This window comes from Nerophis lumbriciformis, linkage group LG07 (assembly GCF_033978685.3).
Source record: "Nerophis lumbriciformis linkage group LG07, RoL_Nlum_v2.1, whole genome shotgun sequence".
Classification (NCBI taxonomy): Eukaryota; Metazoa; Chordata; class Actinopteri; order Syngnathiformes; family Syngnathidae; genus Nerophis; species Nerophis lumbriciformis.
In genome coordinates, this window is record NC_084554.2 from 56,804,766 (window position 1) to 56,831,720 (window position 26,955).

General features: G+C 41.7%; 1 protein-coding gene across 1 annotated transcript in view; it reads left to right on the forward strand.

Moving 5' to 3' along the window:
- Nucleotides 1-26,955, forward strand: part of LOC133609331 (copine-3-like) — a 35,945-nt gene that overhangs the window by 8,513 nt on the left and 477 nt on the right. The window contains exons 5-17 of the mRNA XM_061964847.2: nucleotides 4,539-4,613; nucleotides 4,689-4,760; nucleotides 7,929-8,009; nucleotides 8,094-8,183; nucleotides 17,667-17,765; nucleotides 17,836-17,922; nucleotides 17,998-18,057; nucleotides 18,607-18,740; nucleotides 21,675-21,729; nucleotides 21,805-21,856; nucleotides 23,948-24,081; nucleotides 24,151-24,387; nucleotides 26,730-26,869. Coding sequence (XP_061820831.1) covers nucleotides 4,539-4,613; nucleotides 4,689-4,760; nucleotides 7,929-8,009; nucleotides 8,094-8,183; nucleotides 17,667-17,765; nucleotides 17,836-17,922; nucleotides 17,998-18,057; nucleotides 18,607-18,740; nucleotides 21,675-21,729; nucleotides 21,805-21,856; nucleotides 23,948-24,081; nucleotides 24,151-24,387; nucleotides 26,730-26,840 — 1,287 coding nt within the window. The 3' untranslated portion in view covers nucleotides 26,841-26,869. The remainder of the gene's footprint in view (nucleotides 1-4,538; nucleotides 4,614-4,688; nucleotides 4,761-7,928; nucleotides 8,010-8,093; nucleotides 8,184-17,666; nucleotides 17,766-17,835; nucleotides 17,923-17,997; nucleotides 18,058-18,606; nucleotides 18,741-21,674; nucleotides 21,730-21,804; nucleotides 21,857-23,947; nucleotides 24,082-24,150; nucleotides 24,388-26,729; nucleotides 26,870-26,955) is intronic.

Below are 26,955 nucleotides of genomic sequence, written 5' to 3' on the forward strand. Positions count from 1 at the left end.
GAAAAACTTGATTTATTTCAGTAATTGCATTCAAAAGGTGTAACTTGTACATTATATTTATTCATTGCACACAGACTGATGCATTCAAATGTTTATTTCATTTAATTTTGATGATTTGAAGTGGCAACAAATGAAAATCCAAAATTCCGTATTGTCACAAAATTAGAATATTACTTAAGGCTAATACAAAAAAGGGATTTTTAGAAATGTTGGCCAACTGAAAAGTATGAAAATGAAAAATATGAGCATGTACAATACTCAATACTTGGTTGGAGCTCCTTTTGCCTCAATTACTGCGTTAATGCGGCGTGGCATGGAGTCGATGAGTTTCTGGCACTGCTCAGGTGTTATGAGAGCCCAGGTTGCTCTGATAGTGGCCTTCAACTCTTCTGCGTTTTTGGGTCTGGCATTCTGCATCTTCCTTTTCACAATACCCCACAGATTTTCTATGTGGCTAAGGTCAGGGGAGTTGGCGAGCCAATTTAGAACAGAAATACCATGGTCCGTAAACCAGGCACGGGTAGATTTTGCGCTGTGTGCAGGCGCCAAGTCCTGTTGGAACTTGAAATCTCCATCTCCATAGAGCAGGTCAGCAGCAGGAAGCATGAAGTGCTCTAAAACTTGCTGGTAGACGGCTGCGTTGACCCTGGATCTCCTCAGGAAACAGAGTGGACCGACACCAGCAGATGACATGGCACCCCAAACCATCACTGATGGTGGAAACTTTACACTAGACTTCAGGCAACGTGGATCCTGTGCCTCTCCTGTCTTCCTCCAGACTCTGGGACCTCGATTTCCAAAGGAAATGCAAAATTTGCATGGTTGGGTGATGGTTTGGGGTGCCATGTCATCTGCTGGTGTCGGTCCACTCTGTTTCCTGAGATCCAGGGTCAACGCAGCCGTCTGCCAGCAAGTTTTAGAGCACTTCATGCTTCCTGCTGCTGACCTGCTCTATGGAGATGGAGATTTCAAGTTCCAACAGGACTTGGCGCCTGCACACAGCGCAAAATCTACCCGTGCCTGGTTTACGGACCATGGTATTTCTGTTCTAAATTGGCCCGCCAACTCCCCTGACCTTAGCCCCATAGAAAATCTGTGGGGTATTGTGAAAAGGAAGATGCAGAATGCCAGAGCCAAAAACGCAGAAGAGTTGAAGGCCACTATCAGAGCAACCTGGGCTCTCATAACACCTGAGCAGTGCCAGAAACTCATCGACTCCATGCCACGCCGCATTAACGCAGTAATTGAGGCAAAAGGAGCTCCAACCAAGTATTGAGTATTGTACATGCTCATATTTTTCATTTTCATACTTTTCAGTCGGCCAACATTTCTAAAAATCCCTTTTTTGTATTAGCCTTAAGTAATATTCTAATTTTGTGACACACGGAATTTTGGATTTTCATTTGTTGCCACTTCAAATCATCAAAATTAAATGAAATAAACATTTGAATGCATCAGTCTGTGTGCAATGAATAAATATAATGTACAAGTTACACCTTTTGAATGCAATTACTGAAATAAATCAAGTTTTTCAAAATATTCTAATTTACTGGCTTTTACCTGTATACTATCATATATATATACTATCATCATAATACAGTCATCACACAAGATAATCACATTGAATTATTTACATTATTTATAATCCAGGGTGTGGATGTAAGTGTCAAAAAGACAGCCAAAAGAGTTTGATATGAGAATAAATCTAAAGTTAAAATATAGGGTAGAAATGCACCCATTTGCAGGAAATGTAGTCTTGATTTTCAAAATGTTCTTTCAAGGCTTGCATGTCTACATTAAAACATTCTTCTTCATACTGCATTAATATATGCTACTTTTAAACTTTCATGCAGAGAAGGAAATCACAACTAAAAAAATCACAAATTTTTTCATACGGTGTTGATGTGGACATTTTTGCCTCAGCATTTTGATGGTGTGGACGTGTGGCACCGAATGGAGATAAGCGTCTCGACAGACGTCACAATATCTGAACAATGATGACGAAAACTGTTTTCTCTGTCGTGTCGGTGTGTCGAAAATTGTTATGCGCTTATTTTTTTATTTGATTTTGTGCGTGGCATAGATTTGCTATGCGCAGAGGACGCTTAAACAGTGCGCAATTGCACAGGCGAGCACCTTAGAGGGAGCGTTGCTCGCACGGCTGCGCTAGCATCACAGCTAACGTTAGCCATGCTGCTACCTCTCTGCTCGGGGAGGATGTATACGCATGTGACGTATGACGTGACAGTATGTGACGTATGACGTGACAGTATGTGACGTGTGTAAGAAGGTGCACTTGCTGTCTGTGAGAGGGAGACACAGGAAAGAGTGAGAAGAGCCTGTCGTGTAATGCCAGCAGCTAAAAGCAACTGCGTGAGAATTCACAGACCTGTGGATGTGTTGAAGGTGTGCTGGAAAATGCGGAACGGAAATTAGGGAGCAGCAGAAAAGTGGAATGTATTATTTAAATCGGTGCGTTGGAAAACACGGACCGGAGTTTTTTTTTAAACTGGATCTGGATCGGCATTTTCCCATGCCTTGCCGATACGCAATTTTTGGCAAATATCGGCAGCCGATCCGATCCAAATATCGGATCGGGACATCCCTAGCTGTTGGTTAAGTAGCGTCTTATCTGGTTTGACACCTGCCTTCTGATGCCATACCTTTCTAATTTGTGGATTACAATATTATGATTAATTGTGTCAAATGCTGTTGTGAGATGTTGCTGTTCACTGTCTAAATCAACTGTTATGTCCATTAATGCTGTCCATGTTTACATTTTGGCTCTGCATTGGTATTGGTCATCGACAAGTTTACCACTTTTATCTTTTATCAATCTGTTTTTGATACATTTATCAAAGGTCAATGGTGATTATTTATCCATCCATCCATCCATCTTCTTCCGCTTATCCGAGGTCGGGTCGCGGGGGCAGCAGCCTAAGCAGAGAAGCCCAGACTTCCCTCTCCCCAGCCACTTCGTCCAGCTCTTCCTGTGGGACCCCGAGGCGTTCCCAGGCCAGCCGGGAGACATAGTCTTCCCAACGTGTCCTGGGTCTTCCTCGCGGCCTCCTACCGGTCGGACGTGCCCTAAACACCTCCCTAGGGAGGCGTTCGGGTGGCATCCTGACCAGATGCCCGAACCACCTCATCTGGCTCCTCTCGATGTGGAGGAGCAGCGGCTTTACTTTGAGCTCCTCCCGGATGGCAGAGCTTCTCACCCTATCTCTAAGGGAGAGCCCCGCCACCCGGCGGAGGAAACTCATTTCGGCCGCTTGTACCCGTGATCTTGTCCTTTTGGTCATAACCCAAAGCTCATGACCATAGGTGAGGATGGGAACGTAGATCGACCGGTAAATTGAGAGTTTTGCCTTCCGGCTCACCTCCTTCTTCACCACAACGGATCGATACAGCGTCCGCATTACTGAAGACGCCGCACCGATCCGCCTGTCGATCTCATGATTCACTCTTCCCTCACTCGTGAACAAGACTCCGAGGTACTTGAACTCCTCCACTTGGGGCAAGATCTCCTCCCCAACCCGGAGATGGCACTCCACCCTTTTCCGGGCGAGAACCATGGACTCGGACTTGGAGGTGCTGATTCCCATCCCAGTCGCTTCACACTCGGCTGCGAACCGATCCAGTGAGAGCTGAAGATCCTGGCCAGATGAAGCCATCAGGACCACATCATCTGCAAAAAGCAGAGACCTAATCCTGCAGCCACCAAACCAGATCCCCTCAACGCCTTGACTGCGCCTAGAAATTCTGTCCATAAAGGTTATAAACAGAATGGGTGACAAAGGGCAGTCTTGGCGGAGTCCAACCCTCACTGGAAACGTGTCCGACTTACTACCGGCAATGCGGACCAAGCTCTGGCACTGATCATACAGGGAGCGAACCGCCACAATCAGACAGTCCGATACCCCATACTCTCTGAGCACTCCCCACAGGACTTCCCGAGGGACACGGTCGAATGCCTTCTCCAAGTCCACAAAACACATGTAGACTGGTTGGGCAAACTCCCATGCACCCTCAAGGACCCTGCCCAGAGTATAGAGCTGGTCCACAGTTCCACGACCAGGACGAAAACCACACTGTTCCTCCTGAATCCGAGGTTCGACTATCCGGCGTAGCCTCCTCTCCAGTACACCTGAATAGACCTTATCGGGAAGGCTGAGGAGTGTGATCCCACGATAGTTAGAACACACCCTCCGGTTCCCCTTCTTAAAGAGAGGAACCACCACCCCGGTCTGCCAATCCAGAGGTACCGCCCCCGATGTCCACGCGATGCTGCAGAGTCTTGTCAACCAAGACAGCCCCACAGCATCCAGAGCCTTAAGGAACTCCGGGCGTATCTCATCTACCCCCGGGGCCTTGCCACCGAGGAGCTTTTTAACTACCTCAGCAACCTCAGCCCCACACAGAGGCTGCACATGCATAACTTCTAGCACTTGGCTGCAAACGGGAGAATAGGTCCCTAACACATTTGATTTACTCTGTGTTGATTGATCTTGTGTGTCTAAACTTTGTCACCTGTACAGATTGTGTCTTCCAACAATGTAAAGAAAGCACTTCTCATGAAGGACAAGAGGCCTGCAGGAGCTGCAAGCATCATTGTGAGCCACTGGACTCTGCATGAACTTATTCACTGTGTTTTGCTTGTGAAGACCATGTTTTGTCACACGTGATAGATCCATGCTGAGGAAAGAACCGACAGCAGGGTGGTGCAATTGGAAGTGGCAGGTAGACAGCTGGACAAGAAGGTACCTCCGCTTCTTTATGGCTTATTATGACTTTTTGACAAATGCATGGCACTATAGATGTTAGCTTTAATGCTACTGAAGGGTTTTGGATTGTGTATATTACTCAAACAAGTGTGACTACACTTGGTGCAGTTTGTCACCAGCATGGAGCGACAGCAGTCAAGAGTCTCAGGACACGAGTGCAGCCTACAATAACACCAGAAATAGATGCTAGATCTGTTGCTAGTCCTTTTTAATAACAAAAGAGTGACTAAAAGGATTGGAGAAATCTGTAGAAAAACAGATTGTACAATAAGCAGCAACAATTGAAAAATAGGACTAAACAACATCATGGAAGAACACATTTGTTAACATTAATTAATAATAACAGATTAGTTTTAAATGCATGTATAGGTTTGAAATATATATGCAGCATAGCAAATGATATGATGATGTCATATTGACCACGCCCCCACAGGTAACTTGGCAATGTAGAGGAAACCCTGTGGATTAAATTCATCATAGGTCCTCTCTAATGAACTGAAAGAAACATGTATTGTGCAGTCTGGAATACACTTCATCTAACTTCATCTAGAAGAAACATGTATTGTGCAGTCTGGAATAGACTTCATCTGACTTCATCTAGAAGAAACATGTATTGTGCAGTCTGGAATACACTTCATCTGACTTCATCTAGAAGAAACATGTATTGTGCAGTCTGGAATAGACTTCATATGATTTAATCTAGAAGAAACATGTATTGTGCAGTCTGGAATACACTTCATCTGACTTCATCTAGAAGAAACATGTATTATGCAGTCTGGAATACACTTCATCTGACTTCATCTAGAAGAAACATGTATTGTGCAGTCTGGAATGGACTTCATCTGACTTCAGCTAGAAGAAACATGTATTGTGCAGTCTGGAATACACTTCATCTCACTTAATCTAGAAGAAACATGTATTGTGCAGTCTGGAATGGACTTCATCTAGAAGAAACATGTATTGTGCAGTCTGGAATAGACTTCATCTGACTTCATCTAGAAGAAACATGTATTGTGCAGTCTGGAATACACTTCATCTGACTTCATCTAGAAGAAACATGTATTGTGCAGTCTGGAATACACTTCATCTGACTTCATCTAGAAGAAACATGTATTGTGCAGTCTGGAATAGACTTCATCTAACTTCATCTAGAAGAAACATGTATTGTGCAGTCTGGAATACACTTCATCTGACTTCATCTAGAAGAAACATGTATTGTGCAGTCTGGAATACACTTCATCTGACTTCATCTAGAAGAAACATGTATTGTGCAGTCTGGAATACACTTCATCTGACTTCATCTAGAAGAAACATGTATTGTGCAGTCTGGAATAGACTTCATCTGATTTAATCTAGAAGAAACATGTATTGTGCAGTCTGGAATACACTTCATCTGACTTCATCTAGAAGAAACATGTATTGTGCAGTCTGGAATACACTTCATCTGACTTCATCTAGAAGAAACATGTATTGTGCAGTCTGGAATACACTTCATCTGACTTCATCTAGAAGAAACATGTATTGTGCAGTCTGGAATACACTTCATCTGACTTCATCTAGAAGAAACATGTATTATGCAGTCTGGAATACACTTAATCTGACTTCATCTAGAAGAAACATGTATTGTGCAGTCTGGAATGGACTTCATCTGACTTCAGCTAGAAGAAACATGTATTGTGCAGTCTGGAATACACTTCATCTGACTTCATCTAGAAGAAACATGTATTGTGCAGTCTGGAATGGACTTCATCTCACTTAATCTAGAAGAAACATGTATTGTGCAGTCTGGAATACACTTCATCTGACTTCATCTAGAAGAAACATGTATTGTGCTGTCTGGAATAGACTTCATATGATTTAATCTAGAAGAAACATGTATTGTGCAGTCTGGAATACACTTCATCTGACTCCATCTAGAAGAAACATGTATTATACAGTCTGGAATACACTTCATCTGACTTCATCTAGAAGAAACATGTATTGTGCAGTCTGGAATACACTTCATCTGACTTGATCTAGAAGAAACATGTATTGTGCAGTCTGGAATACACTTCATCTGACTTCATCTAGAAGAAAGATGTATTGTGCAGTCTGAAATACACTTCATCTGACTTCATCTAGAAGAAACATGTATTATGCAGTCTGGAATAGACTTCATCTCACTTAATCTAGAAGAAACATGTATTGTGCAGTCTGGAATACACTTCATCTGACTTCATCTAGAAGAAACATGTATTGTGCAGTCTGGAATGGACTTCATCTGACTTCATTTAGAAGAAATATGTATTGTGCAGTCTGGAATAGACTTCATCTAGAAGAAACATGTATTGTGCAGTCTGGAATACACTTCATCTGACTTCATCTAGAAGAAACATGTATTGTGCAGTCTGGAATAGACTTCATCTGACTTCATCTAGAAGAAACATGTATTGTGCAGTCTGGAATACACTTCATCTGACTTGATCTAGAAGAAACATGTATTGTGCAGTCTGGAATACACTTCATCTGACTTCATCTAGAAGAAACATGTATTGTGCAGTCTGGAATACACTTCATCTCACTTAATCTAGAAGAAACATGTATTGTGCAGTCTGGAATACACTTCATCTGACTTCATCTAGAAGAAAGATGTATTGTGCAGTCTGGAATACACTTCATCTGACTTCATCTAGAAAAAACATGTATTGTGCAGTCTGGAATAGACTTCATCTGACTTCATCTAGAAGAAACATGTATTGTGCAGTCTGGAATACACTTCATCTGACTTCATCTAGAAGAAACATGTATTGTGCAGTCTGGAATAGACTTCATATGATTTAATCTAGAAGAAACATGTATTGTGCAGTCTGGAATGGACTTCATCTGACTTCATCTAGAAGAAACATGTATTGTGCAGTCTGGAATGGACTTCATCTGACTTCATTTAGAAGAAACATGTATTGTGCAGTCTGGAATACACTTCATCTGACTTCATCTAGAAGAAAGATGTATTGTGCAGTCTGGAATAGACTTCATCTGACTTCATCTAGAAGAAACATGTATTGTGCAGTCTGGAATGGACTTCATCTGACTTCAGCTAGAAGAAACATGTATTGTGCAGTCTGGAATACACTTCATCTGACTCCTGTGCTCTTTTCTGCCCAGAGCTTCTTTGGAAAGTCTGACCCTTTCCTGGAACTCTCCAAAGAGACGGACACAGGCTGGCTGTTGGCTCACAGGACAGAGGTACCATTGACAACTACCACTACAGACTAGTGGAATACCACCATGTGGAACAGATGTGTCTAATGATTGGTGACACGTGTGCAGGTGGTCAAATACAACCTCAACCCAACATGGAAGCCTTTCCGAATACCACTGCAGGCACTCACTGGAGGAGATGTGGAGAGATCTATAAAGGTATTTTCTACAACCACTTAGTGTTGTCCTTTTCTTAACCTAGTTTATGTTCAATGAATAGGTCATTCATTGTTGAGAAGGGGTATGATTCAATAAGATATGCAAGTGTCAACATGTCATGTACTTCAGTGTATATAGCATGTTTGAATCAACTATAGTTCAACTGTTATACTCTAATATCAAACATTTATTATAATGATCAGTTTTGGTTTATAATGTTTCATTTGATACTGACGGAGCTGTCAGAGAAGTTATTTTATGTCATCGATCATTTATTTTAGTGATATCAAGTTTTACTCTGGATATACTGTGTATAGTCCAGTGCTTCTCAAACTTGTTTCACCAAGTACAACCTCACAAAATACTTGGCTGTCCAAGTACTACTAGTGTAGTGGACCTAAGTATTCATTAAGTACCACCATAATGACAACATTAAATACAGTAGTGTAGTAGACCTAAGTATTCATTAAGTACCACCATAATGACAACATTAAAATACAGTAGTGTAGTAGACCTAAGTATTCATTAAGTACCACCATAATGACAACATTAACATACAGTAGTGTAGTAGACCTAAGTATTCATTAAGTACCACCATAATGGCAACATTAACATACAGTAGTGTAGTAGACCTAAGTATTCATTAAGTACCACCATAATGACAACATAAAATACAGTAGTGTAGTAGACCTAAGTATTCATTAAGTACCACCATAATGACAACATTAACATACAGTAGTGTAGTAGACCTAAGTATTCATTAAGTACCACCATAATGACAACATTAAATACAGTAGTGTAGTAGACCTAAGTATTCATTAAGTACCACCATAATGACAACATTAAATACAGTAGCGTAGTAGACCCAAGTATTCATTAAGTCCCACCATAATGACAACATTAAATACAGTAGTGTAGTAGACCTAAGTATTCATTAAGTACCACCATAATGACAACATTAAATACAGTAGTGTAGTAGACCTAAGTATTCATTAAGTACCACCATAATGACAACATTAAATACAGTAGTGTAGTAGACCTAAGTATTCATTAAGTACCACCATAATGACAACATTAAATACAGTAGTGTAGGAGACCTAAGTATTCATTAAGTACCACCATAATGACAACATTAAATACAGTAGTGTAGTAGACCTAAGTATTCATTAAGTACCACTATAATGACAACATTAAATGCAGTAGCGTAGTAGACCTAAGTATTCATTAAGTACCACCATAATGACAACATTAAATACAGTAGTGTAGTAGACCTAAGTATTCATTAAGTACCACCATAATGACAACATTAACATACAGTAGTGTAGTAGACCTAAGTATTCATTAAGTACCACCATAATGACAACATTAAATACAGTAGCGTAGTAGACCCAAGTATTCATTAAGTCCCACCATAATGACAACATTAAAATACAGTAGTGTAGTAGACCTAAGTATTCATTAAGTACCACCATAATGACAACATTAAATACAGTAGTGTAGTAGACCTAAGTATTCATTAAGTACCACCATAATGACAACATTAACATACAGTAGTGTAGTAGACCTAAGCATTCATTAAGTACCACCATAATGACAACATTAAATACAGTAGTGTAGTAGACCTAAGTATTCATTAAGTACCACCATAATGACAACATTAAATGCAGTAGTGTAGTAGACCTAAGTATTCATTAAGTACCACCATAATGACAACATTAAAATACAGTAGTGTAGGAGACCTAAGTATTCATTAAGTACCACCATAATGACAACATTAAAATACAGTAGTGTAGTAGACCTAAGTATTCATTAAGTACCACCATAATGACAACATTAAATACAGTAGTGTAGTAGACCTAAGTATTCATTAAGTACCACCATAATGGCAACATTAAATACAGTAGTGTAGTAGACCTAAGTATTCATTAAGTACCACCATAATGACAACATTAAATGCAGTAGTGTAGGAGACCTAAGTATTCATTAAGTACCACCATAATGACAACATTAAATACAGTAGTGTAGTAGACCTAAGTATTCATTAAGTACCACCATAATGACAACATTAAAATACAGTAGTGTAGGAGACCTAAGTATTCATTAAGTACCACCATAATGACAACATTAAATACAGTAGTGTAGTAGACCTAAGTATTCATTAAGTACCACCATAATGACAACATTAAATACAGTAGCGTAGTAGACCCAAGTATTCATTAAGTCCCACCATAATGACAACATGATAACACAGTAGCGTACTCGGCTTAAGTATTCATTAAAAACAAGGCAGAGGTTTTATTTAACAAGTATATGTCATATTTCTGCCCACTGTGAGATTACACACAGTTTGAACAGTCACACTGTGTTTGAATATTTGATGAAGTGATTCTTTGGTGCACTCCCAAATAGAGCCTGTGTACCACTAGTAGGAGAGTCGTGTATAGAGAGAGTATGGACAAGCCAATGATTGGTGAAAAGGCACCCATGTGACTACAGGACGCCATGTTAGGTACCAGTTTGAAGCGACAATGCACTTCCTCATTATACATGTCTTTTCATTGAAGAGTGTTTGCTGTGTAAACATGTGCTCTTGGGCAGCATGGAGATGCTCCACTGCAAAGATTGTAGGTTTCCTGCAACCCAGGAAAGAGAGAAATGAGGGAAGGCTGGAGAGCCAATAACGCTTTCTTGTGTTTAGTAAACATACATAGACATGGTAAACCTGCTATGCACTTTCAGTAAGAGTGAATTAATATACTTTATCTAACCAAACTTTGCTTCAAAAGTGCACCTTTTCTTCACGTGTCACCAGAGGTGGGTAGTAACGCGCTACATTTACTCCGTTTCATGTATTTGAGTAACTTTTGGGATAAATTGTACTTCTAAGAGTAGTTTTAATGCAACATACTTTTACTTTTACTTGAGTATATTTATAGAGAAGAAACGCTACTTTTACTCCGCTACTTTTATCTACATTCAGCTCGCTACTCGCTACTAATTTTTATCGATCTGTTAATGCACGCTTTGTTTGTTTTGGTCTGTCAGACAGACCTTCATAGTGCCTGCGTTTCAACAAATACAGTCACTGGTGACGTTCACTCCGTTCCACCAATCAGATGCAGTCACTGGTGACGTTGGACCAATCAAACAGAGCCAGGGGTCACATGACCTGACTTAAACAAGTTGAAAAACTTATTGGGGTGTTACCATTTAGTGGTCAATTGTACGGAATATAATATAATATAATCTACTAATAAAAGTTCCAATCAATCAATCAAAAGTGTGAAGGAAAAAAGACCCTTTTTTTATTTCAACCGTACATCCTGTCAAAAGCCTAAAGACTGACTGGACAGTTCCTGTCTTCACAATAAAAGTACCGCTCCATCGCACCTGCGCTTTCAAAATAAGAGTCTCCAAAAGCCAGCGCAAACAAGCTAGCAAGCTACGGAGTTTGCCGCCAATGTATTTCTTGTAAAGTGTGTGAAAACGAATATGGAAGCTGGACAAATAAGATGCCAAAAACCAACCACTTTCATGTGGTATTAGACAGAAAGGAGGAACTTTTTTTGTCCTCCATTTGAAAACGTGGACGTTATCATCACTACTGTCTGATTACAATCAATGCAAGTCATCAGAATCAGGTAATACACCAACTTATATTCTTGTCTTCATGAAAGAAAGGAATCTATATGTGTTAAACATGCATGTATATTCATTAAAACACCTTTAACATGTAAACAAAAACGGCAAAATAAATAAATTTAAATTATATACTGTATATATCAATGTATGTGTATATATGTATATGTGTGTATATAAATATATGTGTGTGTGTATATATATATATATGTATATATATATATATATATATATATGATATGTGTGTATGTTACTCATCAGTTACTCAGTACTTGAGTAGTTTTTTCACAACATACTTTTTACTTTTACTCAAGTAAATATTTGGGTGACTACTCCTTACTTTTACTTGAGTAATAAATCTCTAAAGTAACAGTACTCTTACTTGAGTACAATTTCTGGCTACTCGACCCACCTCTGCTGGCGACGCATGCGCGTTTATCATAACTCTCTCTCTCTCTCTCTCTCTCTCTCTCTCTCTCTCTCTCTCTCTCTCTCTCTCTCTCTCTCTCTCTCTCTCTCTCTCTCTCTCTCTCTGTCTCTGCCCCTCCCTCACCAATGCTGCTGTTTGTTTTGTTTTTAACCCCTTCTTAACCCTGAACGTACATTGAGAATACACGCAACCCTAACTCACAATGCCGGACATTTGAGGCATTTAAGAAACTCCGCAAAAGAGGACATGTCCGGTGAAAAGAGGACGTATGGTCAGTCTATCCTAGCCCGTTCGCTGCTAGCATGCCGTGTGTTGTGCCTCGGTGTGCATTGTTTACACAACGTGCGTTACGCTACTTAATATGTCCGTGTGGAAACTCGTTCGGTACACCTCCGAACCGAACCGGAACCCCCGTACCGAAACGGTTCAATACAAATACACGTACCGTTACACCCCTATTATAAAGTAAACACTACTGTGACAAAACAATAGCTTGTTTTATTTATTGCACAATATTTATTATACAATATTTATTGTACAATAGCATGTTTTATGTATTATAAGTGTATGAGCTGGAGTATATTTATAACTATTTTCAGACTTATTATTTTGGTTTATTTGGTCATAGAAACTAACTTCAGAAGGACTGACCTGCACGCTTCCCAGCACACGTCCTCGGTAGCAAACATGGCGCCTTTGGTCTAGTTGTCCATACACGACTCTGACCGCTGGTACACGCACCACAGTTTGAGAATCACTACACTATTGATTGTTTCAAATACTAATGTTTGCTATTTCCAAGACGTGGTATTAGTTTGTGTTTTATGTTTATGCTTTTTTTAATGCACACTTGTCAGGAAGAGGTGACTTCCTGCCAACACTGCAAGTGAGTCCACTGTTTGCTTTATGTGTGCTCGCTCTCATGACGGATGCAGTGTTCATAGCGGACGTCCTCGAGTCCTGCACATGGACGTCGCTGTCTAAAGAATGCATACATTGTGACCCTATGGTGACTTTCAGTATCGATGTAACGATACCAGCTGCTTTTCAACTTTCACCCACAATCTGACTATGCTATCCATATATTTTTGCTTCATAATTATTCATAGATTACATTCAATAAGTGGTTCATTAGTAGTTTTCATTGTTTGTTTCCCTCATAGATGTTTTCCCTTTGTTAGCGAGCTAGCATCATGTACAGTGGACCCGTTTATGTCGACGCTGCTCGACATAGTCAATGTCTGTCAGGTTCAAACCCCGATGACATGTATTAAACAGACAAGAAGCAAGGAATTAAACAGAGACAGGATTCAATTTGGCTCATGAGGAGAAACATCTGAGCTGTACTCTTGTACAGTCTTCCACCACGCTCTGACGAAATGGTTGCACGCCTCCTCTTTTATTTGGACTTTCCCTGATTACAGGTAAAAGCCAGTAAATTAGAATATTTTGAAAAACTTGATTTATTTCAGTAATTGCATTCAAAAGGTGTAACTTGTACATTATATTTATTCATTGCACACAGACTGATGCATTCAAATGTTTATTTCATTTAATTTTGATGATTTGAAGTGGCAACAAATGAAAATCCAAAATTCCGTGTGTCACAAAATTAGAATATTACTTAAGGCTAATACAAAAAAGGGATTTTTAGAAATGTTGGCCAACTGAAAAGTATGAAAATGAAAAATATGAGCATGTACAATACTCAATACTTGGTTGGAGCTCCTTTTGCCTCAATTACTGCGTTAATGCGGCGTGGCATGGAGTCGATGAGTTTCTGGCACTGCTCAGGTGTTATGAGAGCCCAGGTTGCTCTGATAGTGGCCTTCAACTCTTCTGCGTTTTTGGGTCTGGCATTCTGCATCTTCCTTTCCACAATACCCCACAGATTTTCTATGGGGCTAAGGTCAGGGGAGTTGGCGGGCCAATTTAGAACAGAAATACCATGGTCCGTAAACCAGGCACGGGTAGATTTTGCACTGTGTGCAGGCGCCAAGTCCTGTTGGAACTTGAAATCTCCATCTCCATAGAGCAGGTCAGCAGCAGGAAGCAGGAAGTGCTCTAAAACTTGCTGGTAGACGGCTGCGTTGACCCTGGATCTCAGGAAACAGAGTGGACCGACACCAGCAGATGACATGGCACCCCAAACAATCACTGATGGTGGAAACTTTACACTAGACTTCAGGCAACGTGGATCCTGTGCCTCTCCTGTCTTCCTCCAGACTCTGGGACCTCGATTTCCAAAGGAAATGCAAAATTTGCTTTCGTCAGAAAACATGACTTTGGACCACTCAGCAGCAGTCCAGCTGGTGTCGGTCCACTCTGTTTCCTGAGATCCAGGGTCAACGCAGCCGTCTACCAGCAAGTTTTAGAGCACTTCATGCTTCCTGCTGCTGACCTGCTCTATGGAGATGGAGATTTCAAGTTCCAACAGGACTTGGCGCCTGCACACAGCGCAAAATCTACCCGTGCCTGGTTTACGGACCATGGTATTTCTGTTCTAAATTGGCCCGCCAACTCCCCTGACCTTAGCCCCATAGAAAATCTGTGGGGTATTGTGAAAAGGAAGATGCAGAATGCCAGACCCAAAAACGCAGAAGAGTTGAAGGCCACTATCAGAGCAACCTGGGCTCTCATAACACCTGAGCAGTGCCAGAAACTCATCGACTCCATGCCACGCCGCATTAACGCAGTAATTGAGGCAAAAGGAGCTCCAACCAAGTATTGAGTATTGTACATGCTCATATTTTTCATTTTCATACTTTTCAGTTGGCCAACATTTCTAAAAATCCCTTTTTTGTATTAGCCTTAAGTAATATTCTAATTTTGTGACACACGGAATTTTGGATTTTCATTTGTTGCCACTTCAAATCATCAAAATTAAATGAAATAAACATTTGAATGCATCAGTCTGTGTGCAATGAATAAATATAATGTACAAGTTACACCTTTTGAATGCAATTACTGAAATAAATCAAGTTTTTCAAAATATTCTAATTTACTGGCTTTTACCTGTATATAGCAACAGCTGTTTCTAAGGGGAGATGGGGTCGTAAAACGCTGTTGCACTCGGTCACAAAACAGTTCAAAGAAAAGATGCCTGGAGCTTGCGTCAGGTCCTGCTTCCTCTGCGCTTTGTAGATCTCGGGTCAAGACAAGATCTTCCTGTGGATCACAATAGATCAAAGAAACCGACATCTTCATGTCGCTTCCCATCCTACACAGTGGAGTTTTACAAGCCTTTTGCTTGGTAAGATCAAAGACAGCTTTTGTCTCCTCGCCGGGAACTCATGGGAACAGAAAGTTTTGTGATAACTTACCGTATTTTCCGCACCATAAGGCGCCCTGGGTTATAAGCCGCGCCTTCAATGAACGGCATATTTCAAAACTTTGTCCACCTATAAGCCGCCCCGTGTTATAAGCCGCATCTAACTGCGCTAAAGGAATGTCAAAAAAACAGTCAGATAGGTCAGTCAAACTTTAATAATATATTAAAAACCAGCGTGATGTGGGCGCGCATGGAGTCGTATATCAACATGGACGGAGCTGCGTGAAAAAAGCCACCCGGCCTCTTCGCGTAAACTTACCTTAACCACTCGCTCATCTTTTCTTCATCCATCCATCCCTTCGAGTTAGCTTTTATGATGACGCCGGCTGGAAAGGTCTCTTTTGGCAAGGTCTTCCTTTTGAATATCACCATGGGTGGAAGTTTCTGGCCATTAGCATGGCAAGCTAGAACCACAGTGAAGGATGACTTCTCATTCCCTGTGGTGCGAATATTCACCGTACGTGCTCCCGTTGTATCCACAGTGCGGTTCACAGGAATATCAAAAGTCAGTGGAACCTCGTCCATGTTGATAATGTTCTCTGGCCGGATCTTTTTTTCAGCTATCTTGTTTTTACAATATGCACGGAAAGTAGCCAGCTTTTCTTGAAAGTCTTTAGGCAGTTGCTGTGAAATAGTAGTCCGTGTGCGGATGGAGAGATTGCGTCTTTTCATGAACCGGATCCCTGACGCTTAGTAGGAGCCATTTTGTGGTCTTTACAGATGTAAACACACAAAGGAAATGAAACGTAATATCCGCGCGCTTCTTCTTCTTCTACGGGGGCGGATGGTTGCTTACAGTAGAAGAAGAAGCGCTTCCTGTTCTATGGGGGCGGGTGCTTACCTTGGCGGTTGCTTGCGTAGAAGAAGAAGCACTTCCTCTTCTACGGGGAAAAAAGATGGCGGCTGTTTACCGTAGTTGCGAGACCGAAACTTTATGAAAATGAATCTTAATATTAATCCATATATAAAGTGCACCGGGTTATAAGCCGCACTGTCAGCTTTTGAGTAAATTTGTGATTTTTAGGTGCGGCTAATAGTGCGGAAAATACGGTACATACAAATATTCTGACAATATCTCTCGGCGTAATCCAACCCAACTGAACAGGAAGCCATTAAAAGAGTCACTAAAACATGTTTAAATGCTGTATACTGTCACTAGGCAGTAGTAATGTTGCTGTTGTCCTTTCACACTGTTTTGCAATAATGAAGAAGATAATACAACACATGTTGACATAATTTTCAAAGACTTTACACCCGTGTGAGACTCCAATTTCATGTCGACAAAAGCGGTCAACTTCAGTCTGCACTTTTTAGTGAGAAGAAGACGACTTGATGTGTTGTTGACATAAAGGGGACCGACTTAAGCGGGTTCCTTCCACTGTAGTTTGTCTCCATGTCGCTCCATCCCATGTTTAGTTCCTCTGAGAGTGAATTGCTGGCTGATACTGTAAGGCAGGGGTCCCCAACCTTTTTTGCACCACGGACTGGTTATACGTAGGCATTATTTTCAGGGACCGGCTTTCCACTTGTGCCAGATAAATACAGCAAAAATAAGTGCATGAAAAATACAACTCACTATTATGCTGAATTAGTGGGAGCTCTGGACTTTCTTTGCAATGAGATGCAGATAGAAATCAGCCTTTGGCTACAATCTGTCACATTTATATTTGAAATGCTCATGAATGTGCATTGTATCGAGTCACAAAGTTATAACAAATGGCAACTCCCTATAAGGAAATGTATTATACATCTATAAACAAGCCTATTGGTGTGTCAAGTGGGACAGGTCAAAGTTAAATCGGAGAAAAAGCAGTCGTTTATAAATTATTTTGTTTCTCGGCGGCCTGGTAGCAAATGCGTCACAGACCGGTACCGGTCCCCGGACCGGTGGTTGGAGACCACTGCTTTAAGGGACGAGAGCCACCTGGCTGTAGTTCAAGTTTGTTGGTGTGTTTATTAGAGGTTGCAGCTTTTTAATGTTGTCTTACCACCTCAGCATGCTTTCGTGTCACGTACCACTCATAGTAAGATGCTGATCCTCAAACTTGTTGCAGTTTCCTGAAGGTGTTCTGTTGTGTTCCAGGTGGATTGTTACGACTTCAGGAGCAACGGCTCCCACAATCTAATCGGCTCCTTCCAGACCACACTCAGCCAGGTTCAGCAGGCGTCTCAAACATCCGTGGTGAGCTCCACTCCAGTACTCGGGTGGACGTACTAAGCACATTTCTCACTCTGATGTCGGGATTCCTCAGGCTGAGTTTGAATGCATCAACCAGAAGAAGAAACAGAGCAAGAAAAGCTACAAAAACTCTGGTATTATAATAATAAAACAATGTCAGGTAATGTTATTTGTTCTTCTAGTCTATCTAAAACATGTCTTTGGTTGACTCTTTGTCATGAACATGGACTTGCAGATTGTGAAGGAGTATACTTTCCTTGACTTCATCTTTGGCGGCTGTCAGATGAACTTTACCGTGAGTATACTAATAAATTTAGAACTGTAAATCTTTTTACCTTTGGACATTGTGGAGGATGCATATATGTTTAATAGTTATTTCTTTTTACATAGCCATGTTTAGAGTATCTAGTACTTTTCCTTTGTATATTCTAGCAGTTTCTTTAGACATTTCAGATGCCTGGTTAGTGTCTTCACCCTTGCAATGGGAAATACAACACCCACTCTTTCCTTATCAGTGTTGCTAGTGGGAGAGATGGGGTTTTCTTTGTGTGCAAAGGAGTTGGCTTTTCCGTTTGAATGTCAGATCAACTAGAGTAGCCGAAATGAATGTATTGGTTAAGATGATCTCCTAAAGCTTTAGTAAAACTTGTAAATATTCCAATTATGTCTTGATGGTCCTTCTTACTCAGCATATATGTCATCGAAAGAACTTGGGATTGACCAGTAACTTACATTCCCTGGGAGGAAGAACTGGTCTGACGCAACAACAGCATGAGATATAAACACTTTCTGTACATGGTCTCAAATCATTCAATTACCAGTTGACACCCTTTATCTATCCCAGATCGCCATTGACTTCACAGGCTCCAACGGGGATCCCAAGTCTCCAAATTCCCTGCATTACATCAGCCCTCATGGCTTTAATGAATACCTTGCAGCCATTATGGCTGTGGGCAATGTCATCCAAGACTATGACAGGTACGTACAGGAGAATTCCATAACGAGGTAAATACACAACAAATGAAGAGAGAAATCTATGACTGAAGGCGGGGGTGACCAAACTTTATCCGTTGAGGGTCACACATTTTGGTCTTGGTATGCACAGAGATACCCTGGCAGTATTCTGAGGCCATTTATCCTCAACCATTAGCTCACGTTGCAGCATCATAATGTTGCACTGATCTGAACACAATTCATGTCAAATGAAAACATCCCAGTTCTTGCTAGCCCAAACACTCATCAAACATTCGGGGTGCTGGAAAAAAATGCAAAAATTCACATCCCAATTCCATCCATCCATTTTCTACCATTTGTCCCTTTTGGGGTAGCGGGGGGGTGCTGGAGCCTATCTCAGCTACAATCGGGCGGAAGGCGGGGTACACCCTGGACAAGTCGCCACCTCATCACAGGGCCAACACAGATAGACAACATTCACACACTAGGGACCATTTAATGTTGCCAATCAACCTATCCCCAGGTGCATGTCTTTGGAGGTGGGAGGGGCCTATCCCCAGGTGCATGTCTTTGGAGGTGGGAGGGGCCTATCCCCAGGTGCATGTCTTTGGAGGTGGGAGGGGCCTATCCCCAGGTGCATGTCTTTGGAAGTGGGAGGGGCCTATCCCCAGGTGCATGTCTCTGGAGGTGGGAGGAAGCCGGAGTAGAACCCACGCAGTCACGGGGAGAACATGCAAACTCCACACAGAAAGATCCCGAGCCCGGGATTGAACCCAGGACTACTCGGGTCCTTCGTGTTGTGAGGCACTTGCACTAACCACTGTCCGTGCTGCCCAATTGCAATTCTTATTTATTTCGATTTTGTATCGATTTAGAATGTTCAAGAATCCATTTTTCAAAAGCCGTTTAGGCCATCTCCACACTTACCGTATTTTCCGCACCATAAGCCGCCCTGGGTTATAAGCCGCGTCTTCAATAAACGGCATATTTCAAAACTTTGTCCACCTATAAGCCGCCCCGTGTTATAAGCCGCATCTAACTGCGCTAAAGGAATGTCAAAAAAACAGTCAGATAGGTCAGTCAAACTTTAATAATATATTAAAAACCAGCGTGATGTGGGCGCGCATGGAGTCGTATATCAACATGGACGGAGCTGCGTGAAAAAAGCCACCCGGCCTCTTCGCGTAAACTTACCTTAACCACTCGCTCATCTTTTCTTCATCCATCCATCCCTTCGAGTTAGCTTTTATGATGACGCCGGCTGGAAAGGTCTCTTTTGGCAAGGTCTTCCTTTTGAATATCACCATGGGTGGAAGTTTCTGGCCATTAGCATGGCAAGCTAGAACCACAGTGAAGGATGACTTCTCATTCCCTGTGGTGCGAATATTCACCGTACGTGCTCCCGTTGTATCCACAGTGCGGTTCACAGGAATATCAAAAGTCAGTGGAACCTCGTCCATGTTGATAATGTTCTCTGGCCGGATCTTTTTTTCAGCTATCTTGTTTTTACAATATGCACGGAAAGTAGCCAGCTTTTCTTGAAAGTCTTTAGGCAGTTGCTGTGAAATAGTAGTCCGTGTGCGGATGGAGAGATTGCGTCTTTTCATGAACCGGATCCCTGTCGCTTAGTAGGAGCCATTTTGTGGTCTTTACAGATGTAAACACACAAAGGAAATGAAACGTAATATCCGCGCGCTTCTTCTTCTTCTACGCGGGCGGGTGGTTGCTTACAGTAGAAGAAGAAGCGCTTCCTGTTCTATGGGGGCGGGTGCTTACCTTGGCGGTTGCTTGCGTAGAAGAAGAAGCGCTTCCTGTTCTACCGGGAAAAAAGATGGCGGCTGTTTACCGAAGTTGCGAGACCTAAACTTTATGAAAATGAATCTTAATATTAATCCATATATAAAGCGCACCGGGTTAAAAGCCGCACTGTCAGCTTTTGAGTAAATTTGTGGTTTTTAGGTGCGGCTAATGGTGCGGAAAATACGGTATATTTCATACACTGACATCCTTCAGCAAAAATCAACAGGAAGATTGCAATTCCCCTTTCAAAACAAAATATTTGTAAAAACAGTCACTTTTGCCTCTTTGAGCTATAATTTGACCCCCTTTAACATGCTTCAAAACTCACCAAACTGGACACACACATCAAGACTGGCAAAAATTGCGTTCTAATAAAAAAACAACAACCCCAAAACTCAAAATTGCGCTCTAGCGCCCCCTAGAAAGAAAACACAGACAAAACTGCTCCAAGGAAGAAAACACAGACACAACTGCCTGTAACTTCCAGTAGGAATGTCGTAGAGACATGAAACAAAAAAACTCTATGTAGGTCTCACTTAGACCTACATTTCATAAATTGACAACCTCCAGCAAAAATCAACAGGACGTTTGCAATTCCCCCTTCAAAACAAAAGTTTTGTAAAAACCTTTTTTCAAACATTATCTACAATCAGCTACAATCGGGCGGAAGGCGGCGTACACCCTGGACAAGTCGCCACCTCATCACAGGGCCAACACAGATAGACAACATTCACACACTAGGGACCATTTAATGTTGCCAATCAACCTATCCCCAGGTGCATGTCTTTGGAGGTGGGAGGCAAAAATCAACAGGACGTTTGCAATTCCCCCTTCAAAACAAAAGTTTTGTAAAAACCTTTTTTCAAACATGATCTCCTCTGAGCGCGTTTGTCGTGTCGGCTTCAAACTAGCACAGAAGAGAGATTGAACCCTACTGATTAAAAGTTGACAAAAGAGTTTTAATTACTGCTCCGGTTTGGATTTTATGTGCCGTCAAAGTCGGTCCCGTCCATCGCTGCTTGCAGCTTTAATTATATGATATTCTTCCTATATCACAAATGAATTCAACAATACACACATTGGCTTTTTAAACGTTTGAAATATTAATACTTGAGAAATGTAAAGTGTATTATTTGATGTATGTGTTGTTTGTTTTAGTGATAAGATGTTCCCTGTTTTCGGCTTCGGAGCCCAGGTCCCTCCAACGTGGCAGGTCTTTTTTTATTTATTTAATTCACCCATTTAATATATGTTTGTAATTATTGTAATTATTGTTTTCTTTTTTCAGGTCAGCCATGAGTTTCCTGTCAACTTCAATCCTTCAAACCCTTTTTGTGAAGGTAATAATAAACTGTAGTGACCTAATATAAATACATTCACAATGACACATTAGTCTCCTTACATAACTTGTCATAAGTTGGATTGTTTCCCAGTGTTGTGTGTTGTCACTTTTCATGTGCTTGCCAAGCATGAGGGAAGAATGCAACCACTTTGCTGCTCAGAACAACAACAGAAATGGTGAACAGTCACAATTGAATCTACTGATATTTACTTTGCTACATTCACCTAAGTACATTTTTGGATGAAGTGTACTTGTCCCAGTAGTTTCAATGCAACATACTTTTACTGGAGTGTGTTGAGTGTACCACTGGATTGGCAGACCGGGGTGGTGGTTCCTCTCTTTAAGAAGGGGAACCGGAGGGTGTGTTCCAACTATCGTGGGATCACACTCCTCAGCCTTCCCGGTAAGGTCTATTCAGGTGTACTGGAGAGGAGGCTACGCCGGATAGTCGAACCTCGGATTCAGGAGGAACAGTGTGGTTTTCGTCCTGGTCGTGGAACTGTGGACCAGCTCTATACTCTGGGCAGGGTCCTTGAGGGTGCATGGGAGTTTGCCCAACCAGTCTACATGTGTTTTGTGGACTTGGAGAAGGCATTCGACCGTGTACCCCGGGAAGTCCTGTGAGGAGTGCTCAGAGAGTACGGGGTATCGGACTGTCTGATTGTGGCAGTCCGCTCCCTGTATGATCAGTGCCAGAGCTTGGTCCGCATTGCCGGTAGTAAGTCGGACACGTTTCCAGTGAGGGTTGGACTCCGCCAAGGCTGCCCTTTGTCACCCATTCTGTTCATAACTTTTATGGACAGAATTTCTAGGCGCAGTCAAGGCGTTGAGGGGATCTGGTTTGGTGGCTGCAGGATTAGGTCTCTGCTTTTTAAACATGATGTGGTCCTGATGGCTTCATCTGGCCAGGATCTTCAGCTCTCACTGGATCGGTTCGCAGCCGAGTGTGAAGCGACTGGGATGAGAATCAGCACCATGGTTCTCGCCCGGAAAAGGGTGGAGTGCCATCTCCGGGTTGGGGAGGAGATCTTGCCCCAAGTGGAGGAGTTCAAGTACCTCGGAGTCTTGTTCACGAGTGAGGGAAGAGTGGATGGTGAGATCGACAGGCGGATCGGTGCGGCGTCTTCAGTATTGCGGACGCTGTATCGATCCGTTGTGGTGAAGAAGGAGCTGAGCCGGAAGGCAAAGCTCTCAATTTACCGGTCGATCTACGTTCCCATCCTCACCTATGGTCATGAGCTTTGGGTTATGACCGAAAGGACAGGATCACGGGTACAAGCGGCCGAAATGAGTTTCCTCCGCCGGGTGGCGGGGCTCTCCCTTAGAGATAGGGTGAGAAGCTCTGCCATCCGGGAGGAGCTCAAAGTAAAGCCGCTGCTCCTCCACATGGAGAGGAGCCAGATGAGGTGGTTCGGGCATCTGGTCAGGATGCCACCCGAGCGCCTCCCTAGGGAGGTGTTTAGGGCACGTCCGACCGGTAGGAGGCCACGGGGAAGACCCAGGACACGTTGGGAAGACTATGTCTCCCGGCTGGCCTGGGAACGCCTCGGGGTCCCACAGGAAGAGCTGGACGAAGTGGCTGGGGAGAGGGAAGTCTGGGCTTCCCTGATTAGGCTGCTGCCCCCGCGACCCGACCTCGGATAAGCGGAAGAAGATGGATGGATGGATGGATGGTGTTTGTGAAGATGAATCTCTGTCATGCTGAGTTTCATACCGACATGTTCACCAAGGTTCTAGTCTACATGGCATAAACTGAGTGCAGGAGGTTTATACCAAGGTTCTAGTCTACATGGCATAAACTGAGTGCAGGAGGTTTATACCAAGGTTCTAGTCTACATGGCATAAACTGAGTCCAGGAGGTTTACACCAAGGTTCTAGTCTACAAGCCCCAAAGAACTTCCCCAACGTTGAATGTTTCTACCTCAGCCAGTCGTGAAAGTTTGTCTCTTGGTAAAGGTGTAACTTACAAAATCATCCCTTCTAAAGTTTTTTGTAAATGGTAACCTCTGAACTCTTCACTACAATCCAAGTGGACAAACTGTATGAAAAAGTGTGTCCAGGAACATTGTACATGTGTGTGCTTGTCCAGGTATAGCAGGTGTTGTCCAGGCCTACCAGCAGTGTCTGCCACAGGTGAAGCTCTACGGTCCCACAAACTTCTCCCCCATCATCAACCATGTGGCTACTTTTGGCAGACAGGCATTACAGCAGCAAAGTGCCTCAGTGAGTGCCACACCATTCAACCTAAAGAGTGTCATGGTGGCATGTGACTGAGCCCCGTGTGGTCCACAGCAATACTTTGTGCTGCTCATCATCACCGACGGAGTGATCACTGACATGGATCAGACTCGCAGCGCCATCGTCCAGGCCTCGCGTCTGCCCATGTCCATCATCATCGTGGGAGTGGGCGGAGCCGACTTCAGCGCCATGGAGTTCCTGGATGGAGACGACAGCATCCTGCACTCAGACCTTGGCGAAGCTGCCATGCGCGATATCGTCCAGTTTGTGCCATTCAGACAGTTCCAAAGTGTAAGTACAACATGTCATGTATCGTCTCAAACATGTCATGTATCGCCTCACTTTGTGTAAGTCAGTGGTTCTCAAACTTTTTTTGTCATCCCCCACTTTGGACAAGGGGGAGTTTTCAAGCCCCACCTGCCCCCATCGCCCCAACAGAGCGCTAATGCCAAGCTTTAACATTTTCAAATTTATTGAACATCAAGTTGTATACATTCGAACTCAATAACATAAAATAACATTAAGTTCAATAATAAATAAAATAACTGTGCAGCTGTGGTATAACTTGCATCAAGTTCAATAATAAATACAATAACTTCCATCAAGTTCAATAATAAATAAAATAACTTGCATCAAGTTCAATAATAAATAAAAGAAAAGTGTTATAACTTGCATCAAGTTCAATAATAAATCAAAAAAAGTGTTATAACTTGCATCACGTTCAATAATAAATCAAAAAAAGTGTTATAACTTGCATCAAGTTCAATAATAAATCAAAAAAAGTGTTATAACTTGCATCAAGTTCAATAATAAATCAAAAAGTGTTATAACTTGCATCATGTTCAATAATAAATAAAAAAAAGTGTTATAACTTGCATCAAGTTCAATAATAAATCAAATAACTTGCATCAAGTTCAATAATAAATAAAACAAAAGTGTTATAACTTGCATCAAGTTCAATAATAAAAAAAAGTGTTATAACTTGCATCAAGTTCAATATTAAATCAAATAAAAGTGTTATAACTTGCATCAAGTTCAATAATAAATCAAATAACTTGCATCAAGTTCAATAATAAATCAAAAAAAGTGTTATAACTTGCATCAAGTTCAATAATAAATAAAACAAAAGTGTTATAACTTGCATCAAGTTCAATAATAAATCAAAAAAAGTGTTATAACTTGCATCAAGTTCAATAATAAATCGAAAAAAGTGTTATAACTTGCATCAAGTTCAATAATAAATCAAAAAGTGTTATAACTTGCATCAAGTTCAATAATAAATCAAATAACTTGCATCAAGTTCAATAATAAATCAAAAAAAGTGTTATAACTTGCATCAAGTTCAATAATAAATCGAAAAAAGTGTTATAACTTGCATCAAGTTCAATAATAAATCAAATAACTTGCATCAAGTTCAATAATAAATCAAAAAAAGTGTTATAACTTGCATCAAGTTCAATAATAAATCAAAAAAAGTGTTATAACTTGCATCAAGTTCAATAATAAATCGAAAAAAGTGTTATAACTTGCATCAAGTTCAATAATAAATAAAACAAAAGTGTTATAACTTGCATCAAGTTCAATAATAAATCAAAAAAAGTGTTATAACTTGCATCAAGTTCAATAGTAAATCAAATAACTTGCATCAAGTTCAATAATAAATACAATAAAAGTGCCACTTTGCAATCTTTGCACACAAAAAAGGAGGAGCTATGCATTTGGCAAGACAGGGCAAGTGACAGCACTTTCCCCCGGGAGAGCCACCTTGCTTCACTGTGAAACAGCACGGCTGTATGATCAGCTCCCATTTCCTCACACAGTGCAGAGAACAGTCGCACTTTCAGTGGTTGTGTTTTGATCAAATTTACCGCGCTCACAACATCTGTTAAAACCTCATTGAGTTCGGGGCTGAGCTGCCTTGACGCGAGTGCTTCCCGGTGAATGACACAGTGTGTGCCCGTCACATTTTTGTTTCTCTGCAGGCGCTGGCTCTGGCTCTGGCTCGACGACCTTTGAGGTGCGAGTCACAAATGTATATATTTGTGTAATTGTGATCCACACATTAGCCTGCTACCCATCCGCGCGAAAGTTTGTTCCGCTTAGCCCCGCCCCCATTAGTTACTGTTGCTATGTCTGTCAAACTTTCGCTCGTACCGAGAAATATAAAGCCTACAGTAAAAATAAGTACCGGTAATTTCCATTTATTTATATAGCAGATTTCACAGACAGAATCACAAAGTGATTTACAGTGTGTATAGAAAATGAAAGCATAGTAAAAAAAATAATCTAAGAATATAATAATTTAAAAAAATTTTTAAAGTGAAATTTCCTCCCGTTCCTCGCGCCCCACCTGTCATGTCTCTATTCCCCACCAGTGGGGCGCGCCCCACACTTTGAGAAACGCTGGTGTAAGTACAACATGTCATGTATCGTCTCACTTTGTGTAAGTACAACATGTCATGTATCGTCTCACTTTGTGTAAGTACAACATGTCATGTATCGTCTCACTTTGTGTAAGTACATGTCATGTATCGTCTCAGTTGTATTTCTCTTATTTTCAGCTATTGTCTCCCCAGCATTGAGAGTCTTTCATCCAGCTGCTGTCAACCTTTCTTCTCCACCTGTGCTTCCAGGCAGGAACTGCTGCCCTTGCCCAGAGTGTCCTGGCAGAGTTACCCCAGCAGGTGGTATCCTTCTTCAATGCCTTCCACCTGAAGCCCCCCACTGAGCCCAGTCCTCCCTAGACATGTGACATCAACTTCCTGTTTACTGGGTATGAGACGCCACAATGATACCACAATGATACCACAACAGTGCCACAATGGAACCACAATGGTACCACAATGATACCACAATGGA